Source organism: Quercus suber, unplaced genomic scaffold, assembly GCF_002906115.3.
Source record: "Quercus suber isolate HL8 unplaced genomic scaffold, Cork oak 2.0 scaffold_63, whole genome shotgun sequence".
Taxonomy (NCBI): domain Eukaryota; kingdom Viridiplantae; phylum Streptophyta; class Magnoliopsida; order Fagales; family Fagaceae; genus Quercus; species Quercus suber.
Window position 1 is genome coordinate 713,272 of NW_027069528.1, and position 8,282 is coordinate 721,553.

Here is an 8,282-nt window from a genome sequence, read left to right on the forward strand (position 1 = left end):
TTAATTCTCGATAGATAGAGGTATGGAGCTAGGTGTCGAGAATCCAATTTTCAGCTTTTACCACTTGTTTTTTTGTGCAGTCTTCATGTCTTCAATACTACCACTTTAAAAACTTTTTCAAAGTACTTCGTGATATTCTTGAATCCACTTAGATCTACCAAACTATCAAATACAAGTAAAATGCGTTTTGTCATAAGATATGCCAATTACATAAAAATATGACCCTAACAATAATTTTATTTACCAAATAGAGATTTCCAATTGGATCAACTAGTATTCATTAAATATTAACATAATAAAAGACAAAAATAATTATTTTTTAAACATATTTCGACGTAGTCATTTATTTTATATAAAAATGGAACTTGACGTTATTTTGTATCATCAAATTCATTTATGATTAATTATGTACTAAATTTTGAAATAATTTCCTCTTTTAATGTACAAAGTTAAGGAATTTGTTAAAATATCAATTTTTACTACATATGTGAATAAGATTTTGAAATTTTCATAATAAAATTAATTTTAAAACTCTAGAAAATTTTAATCCTATGAGCCATTTTCTCTCATACTTGATTAAGCGCTTACATGTTGGAATGCTATACATATTGTTAAATATACTAAAATAAATGTGGAAGTGGAAGTAAAAAAGTAGAACATGAGGGTTATGTGATTTAACTTGATAGTCTATGTTCACGGAAGAAACCCCTTAAAAACTACATTTTTATTTTAAGAGTGAAGTACAAATCATGTGTTACAATGAACCTAACATTGGGTATATAATAAGCTAAACTCTAGACTAACCATACACTATGATTAACAGACTAGTTGTACAAATATAAGACTTGGTTTGCATTCAAAATAAGATTGAGTTTGGACTTATACTATTGCACTATTACGTCTCAACCAACCACATCTGTTTGTATATTCAGTTTGCAACCGTTAAAAACACATTTGATTAGGTATTTTAAATATCATAAACAAAATAAAACTCTTATTATTTTATCACCACAGAACGGGGATTTTTTCTTATTCTTCTTAGAAAAATGAACAAAGAGAGAGGATAATGTTGGGGACCTTGTCCTTATGGCATCTGCAATATTTCTCTTTCCACGTACGGCTACTTTTCTTGGCATGGGACGTGTTTTTTTTTTTTTTTTTTGGTGTTAACCAAAAAAAGACAGTGAGTGGAGACTTAGCTCTTTAGCAATGAGAGGGAACAAAAATCTTTTGCTAGGAAAGTTTCCTTGTGACGAGTGGAATGGTCTTTCATTTTTTTTTTTTTTTTTTGGTGTTAACCAAAAAAAGACAGTGAGTGGAGACTTAGCTCTTTAGCAATGAGAGGGAACAAAAATCTTTTGCTAGGAAAGTTTCCTTGTGACGAGTGGAATGGTCTTTCATTTTTTTTTTTTTTTTTTTTCCTTATTCAATAACTTAGGCCAATTATATATCTTCCGTGAAACTTCAGTTTCAATTGGCTGGTGAAATAATATGCATGCTACCATGATCATTTGTTTTTTTTTTCTTCCTTACAACAAGGGAAGGGGAATCCAAATTCCAAACCAATTAAGTTTCTCCTATATAGATGATCAAGATAATGCTACTAAATTTTAAGGCTCTTAATAATCATAATTGGGTTATATATCCTAATGTAGTATATATTACTATACATATATGAGAGATTCACTCTTCATAAAACAGTTTAATGCTGGATGTCTCTCTCACCTTCTTGCAACATTGTGGTCTATTTGAAAAATATTTCCCAATAAACTTTCCCCTCACTTGGCTTTATTATGTTTCCCTTTCTTGGATTAGATGCGATTCTATTTATAAAATAGAGGTCCACAATTGGATAAATCCAACTTCTTTCTTCAACTCAACAGATGCCTCCAAGATAGATACGGCTAAAAATAAATAAACAAAATAAAAAAATACACCCCCTTCAAATTACCAAAATACAAACCAAGTTCACCCTATGAAAAATAAAGGTAATATATGTAGTCAGTCTCACAGAGTAACCAGACTCTTGATAAGACAAAATGAGTTAATTTTATCCAAATAATTCCTACTTCTCCCATTATATTTTCACATACTCTGTATGTTGTCACTGAGTTGGAATATAATGTACGAAAATCTAGAAGTGGCATCGGGTCTTGCATAGATAAAAGTCCTTATATACTGATAACATTGCAAGAAAAAGGAGCACGAATTAAAAGACACAATAAAAAAAGTATGCACATATAGGCACTAGATAATACTAAATGTCAAGTCTTACCAAGGACAAGTTTCCATTGTTGTATGCCAATATTCGTTGTTGTGCAACTTTAGTCATTCTCTAGCCAAATATTAATCGCTTTCGAGTAATGATAAGAACATAACATAAAGACCCAATTTAAAATATCTAAAGGAACATTTTTGTTTCACTTCACTATCAAAACTTCCCCCTTGTAATGTATGATATGCAAATCCTATATAAATAAGTGGCCATGGGAGCCAAGTCCTCCACACCAAAACTCAATTGCCTTCACATTCCTCACAACCCTAGCTACATTTTCGAGTGAAACCTTTCTCTCAAAATTTAGATTGTGTCCAAATTTAGTCTTTTTCCTATACTACATTTCAAAATTTTGCATTAAGCGGCAATGGAGAGAGTGACAACTTTGGCATCAGAGAGACCTGTGGTGATCTTCAGCAAGAGCTCTTGTTGTATGTGCCACTCGATCAAGACCCTCTTCAATGATTTTGGGGTGAACCCAACTGTGTACGAGCTTGATGAGATTCAAAGAGGGAGGGACATTGAGCAAGCTCTTTCAAGGCTTGGTTGTAGCCCAAGTGTCCCAGCTGTGTTCATTGGAGGTGAACTTGTGGGGGGAGCCAATGAGGTCATGAGTCTTCACCTTAAGAGATCCTTAATCCCAATGCTTAGACGTGCTGGGGCAATATGGGTTTGATTAACATAACTTACAACATCATCAGGCGCTAATAAATGTTGTGGCTATAACATAATAATATATGCATGAGAAATAGCCGTCAGATGTATTAAACCTATAGAGTGAGAGCTTACGATAAAGTCTACTACGTACGTGTACTTTAAGCTTTTTGCAATAATGTAATGTTATGCTTTTTGCTAATGTTGTCCCAATTTGCATCAATGGCATAACTTCTAAGTTTAATATTGTTCTTAATAAGCTCATTGTTTGATTAACTAGCTTCAATTTTTTTAATATTTATTTAGTAGGGGAGATTATACTTTGTGTGCGTTTGGATACCGCTTATTTTGCTGAAAACTGAAAAATTGAAAATTGAAAATAGTAAAAAAAATAATAAAAAAGTTACTGTTTGAGCTTTGGTTACTGTTTATATGTCTGATTGCACTGTTCATGTTCCATGAACAGTGCAAGAGGCGCTAGACTTAAAAAAAAAAAAAAAAAAAGAAGGCCTAAAACGCAAATCGCACAGTCCGCAAAACAAACCAAATGGACTCTTTGCCCACTTGTGATTTGTCTGAAAAACACTTTACCTACATGTAGTTTAAAAATTGGCACTTTACCCACCTGAGGTAAGTTTTGTCTGTCTCCAGTTATCCACATCTGTTAAAAACATGGATAAAGTTATATTTTTGCTACCCTTTTATGTCTCTCTCCTCTTAAAACATAAAAAACTAAAAGAAATCAAGACAAAAGAAGATCTAAAAGCTAGGTTTTGTAAAAATTAAAATGTAACTTTTAGATCTTTTTTTCTCTTACCTTTGAAGGAATTCATTTTCCCATGCTTGAAGTCTAAGAGTACTCTTCATGTTTCGAAGAACACATGCTTCAAGGATCTTGTGTCAATATCTTTAGTCATGTATGAGATAAGAAAATACTCGAGGACCTTCTAAGTCATTGAATTGAGGTCATGCTTTGATAACCAAGATTTGAATTTTGTGGATTCAAAATATTTGAACTCGAAATGCATGGGTTAATATTTATTCTCTGCTTCAAATATATCAATGGAAGGCCTTACAAGCTGAAAGTTTTTGATATTGTCTTTGAAGCCTTAAGAGCATAGTGATTTGGATTGGGAACTCCCTTCTCTCTAGACACACGTGCGTACGTAGCAAAATAGTGCCCAGAATAGAAGAAATTAAATGCAAACTTTGTTCTCCGTCTTTTTGGCTTTGAACTCGGGTATCCGTGTCTTTAACCAGGATTAATGCATTAGAGCATAGCATCAAGAAAGCAAAGGACTACTTGCTTTGACCCCGTAAACTAAAATCATAACTTGGTGTTCTTCAATCCTCAGACAAGAGAACGGGCCACTTCAAACATGAAAGACTCTTAGCTAGACTTCTAGCGTGGGACAATGAATTCCTTCAAAGGTTAGAGAAAAAAATCTAAAAGTTAGGTTTTAATTTTTACAAAACCTAACTTTTAGATCTTCTTTTCTCTTGATTTTTTTTTTTTTTTTTTTTTTTTTTAATGTTTTGAAAGAAAGACATAAAATGATAGCAAAAATATAAATTTACTCATATTTTTAATAAAAGGACAAACCACATGTGGTATCTCTTTTACAGATAGTAGAAAAGTCCTGCCTCAACTTGGCAGGCTTTATTGCCATTCATCTATATGCTTTTATAATGGAGTACATAAATTTTAATAATTTATATAAATAATATAATACCTGCTGTGATTGTTTTAAATAAAATTATATTTTTTTTAAATATGATTTCATCTAAAAAAATGTTATCAAAATGCCCTTTCAGAAAATACTATTTTTTGTTGTCTTGTTTATCTAAAATATAATTTTAAAACTACCATATCTTCTTGAAAAGTTTTGAAGTTCTTGTATTTGTCAGGTAAACTGGAAAAGGAAAATTACAAAAGCTTGACGCACAACATGTATGATAGATATAACAATAATTACAATAGAGATCAATTCCAAAGCTCCAAGCAATGGTTTTATCCTAAACTCACAGGAAATTAACAAAATTGATCCTTCTGTTGGGTAATACGTGTGAGTAGAGTCCTACATTGAATAAAGATGAGAAGAACAAGTAGTTAATATAACATAATTGTGCACATACCCATTAAGCTTTGGCCTTTTGGGTTAAAATGTATCTTTACATGTTATATTAATTAATTAATTAAGGAAGCTCTCCAAAATGTTTATCTTCTCAACAAGTGGTGTCATAGCTCGTGGTGGTGTGCGACAAAGACATGGATGCACGGAGTCTCCATGGATGTGCATGTGGGGTTGACACATGGTTAATTCCCATGGATGATGCGTTGATGAAGTGAAAAGCTTAGTAGGTAAGGGGAAGCGAGTAGGATTTGTTCATGACCCACAGAGAGGTCTTGAAACCCACAGAGAGGCAGAGACTTACATGTGAGGGGGAGATTGTTGGGTTACACGTATGAGTGAAATCTCACATTGAATAAAGATGAGAAGAACTAGTGGTTAATATAATATAATTAAACACATACCCATTAGGTTTAAGCATTTATGGTTAAAGTGTGTCTTTATGTGTTATATTAATTATTTAAGGAAACTCTCCAAGGTGTTTATCCTCCAACACCTTCTTAGCTTCATTTTATTCCCCCTCTCTCTTTCTCCAAGTCCTGGCCTGCTGTACTATCTCCATCAATATGGCTTTCTCGGACTTTAAATTCATGCATATAGTCCCAATTAATTCTTTCTTATCCAAATGACAAAGCATTCTATGGTACGTATAATGATAGTGACATATTTGTGCATCAAATTCTCATTAGTCCCTCCTTCACTATGAGCATTTTCCCTTTAGGTATAAGACTCATAAATGTCAAATATGTATTAGATGCCACAAATCAACATCCCATGCATATGGCAAATGTATATATAATTAATGCATTGGACTTTTTTCTTTTTCTTTTTTTGTATAAAAATTCACTCGAGCAATAGGCTGGCAGTAAAAGAAGGAAAAAATTAATTTGAGGGAAAAATAAAACTAAAATTAACCTAATCAATCATGGGCTAGCCCAAAACTCAGTCCAAACCACTTTTGAAAATGAAAGGGGCTAATTTCAGCCCAAAGAAATTAGTTGGGAGCGAACTGGGCTTGATCAGGAATCTTTAGGCAGGCCATTGGTCCTCGGCCTGATCTCAACATGGCTGTACATTCCCAATTGGGCACTTAAAACTCAGTTTTGTGTTTTCTTTTTAGGAAATTAGAGGCCCATCAGTATATGGCCTATCCGCCTATGCTTATGTCATGTTAGGATGGCAATGTTTTAGAGCTTTTCAAATACTTGACTGTTTTTGTGATAACGTGTAGTTCCCTTCTCTCACTCATCATGCAATTATAAGGAGGAATTCTTTTGAGTAGTCTTTAAAATGTTGACTGATAGGCCACAAACTGAATGACCCATTGTGATTAAATCAATTAATTAATTAGCCAAATTATTAATTAATCAATTTATCATGCAATTGCATGGAAGAACAAACAAATCACAAAAAACTATATATGCAGTGGAAATTAAATGACACGGTGATTTGTTTACGAACGGGGAAAAACCTTGCGGCAAAAACTCCACCGGGTGATTTTCAGGTCACCACTCCCGAAACTCCACTATTATCAAATCAAGCGGTTACAAGGAAAGGAATCTCAAGTATCTTACTAACCTACGGTTGAACTCTTACCCCAATACCCAATTGGACTTGATCTGTAGTGACAATTCCCACCTTTGATGCACGGCTCCCAAGTACGTGACTAACCAATGCGCGGATCCCAGTACGCGACTTCAAAACACCAACTTAGAAGGAGAGGTTGGCTGCAAAATTCTTCAGTTTATCCTACACGATGAAGATTAGGAAGATGCTTGGTCACAAAACCCTTTAATGCAAAATACACAGCAACTTCTTCAAAGAAGATAAACTAGGTCAAGAATTTCGTCTTTTGATCACAATTTGCTTGAACAGAGATTGCTCAATACTTTTGCAACTTGTGTCACACTTGACAGCTCTTAAAACAATCTCTTTATATGTTTAGGGTTTGGAGAAAAGAATGCCCAAAAGCATATTCACGAATCCCAAGAAAATCAGATCAGAAAATCTGAAATTTTAAATCTCGACAGATAGCAGGTGTCGAGGTAGCTATCGAGCAGGTGTCGAGCTTTAATGAATTTGCACTTCAGCTTACTTTTTCTTGGACAGACTTGATGACTTCAACACTTGATCTTGAAACCTTGTTTCTTGAAGTATTGAAAACACATAGAACTACCCAATTACAAGTAGAGTGCGTTTTGTCAAAGGATTAGCCAATTTACATAAATAAGTGACAGATCCCAAGAAAATCAGATCAGAAAATCTGAAATTTTAAATCTCGACAGATAGCAGGTGTCGAGGTAGCTATCGAGCAGGTGTCGAGCTTTAATGAATTTGCACTTCAGCTTACTTTTTCTTGGACAGACTTGATGACTTCAACACTTGATCTTGAAACCTTGTTTCTTGAAGTATTGAAAACACATAGAACTACCCAATTACAAGTAGAGTGCGTTTTGTCAAAGGATTAGCCAATTTACATAAATAAGTGACAGATCCCAAGAAAATCAGATCAGAAAATCTGAAATTTTAAATCTCGACAGATAGCAGGTGTCGAGGTAGCTATCGAGCAGGTGTCGAGCTTTAATAAATTTGCACTTCAGCTTGCTTTTTCTTGGACAGACTTGATGACTTCAACACTTGATCTTGAAACCTTATTTCTTGAAGTATTAAAAACACCTAGAACTATCCAATTACAAGTAGAGTGCGTTTTGTCAATGGATTAGCCAATTTACATAAATAAGTGACATATGTTCTTAACAAGTGAAAACATATATGTTCTAACAATCTTCTCTTTTGGCAATCCGTGACAAAACCACAACAAACAAATGAACATATGAGAGAAGTCATAAATCACTAAACTCATATTCACTTGTTGAATACAATAAAATCTATCCTAACACAAACTCTTGAAAAACTTTGCAAGAAGAGAGTTTATGGCAAGTAGACTTTGACAACTTGTATTTCTAAAACACTTTAAACAAAAGTCATCAAGGCATCTTGTGTGAAATAGAAATAATAGATTGCATACAAGTATAAAGAACATGTGTATAAAGATAGAGAAGAAACAATACATGAAGAGAGAGGTGAAAAAAACATACATCCACATATATAAAGAAAAATAAATACAATGTATGAAAAAATGGTCAAAGGACCTCATATACAAGATCAATGTATCTATAAAGAATAGAAAAGAAAAGATACATCAAAACCTCACTACATCC

At 33.4% G+C, this 8,282-nt stretch overlaps 1 protein-coding gene across 1 annotated transcript; it reads left to right on the plus strand.

Annotated features, from left to right (window-relative positions):
• Positions 1-2,477: 2,477 nt before the first annotated feature.
• Positions 2,478-3,188, plus strand: LOC112001886 (monothiol glutaredoxin-S2). Its single transcript, XM_024034052.2, has one exon. The coding sequence runs from the start codon at positions 2,643-2,645 to the stop codon at positions 2,949-2,951; it is 309 nt and encodes a 102-aa protein (XP_023889820.1). The 5' UTR covers positions 2,478-2,642; the 3' UTR covers positions 2,952-3,188.
• The last annotated feature ends 5,094 nt before the right edge of the window (positions 3,189-8,282 follow it).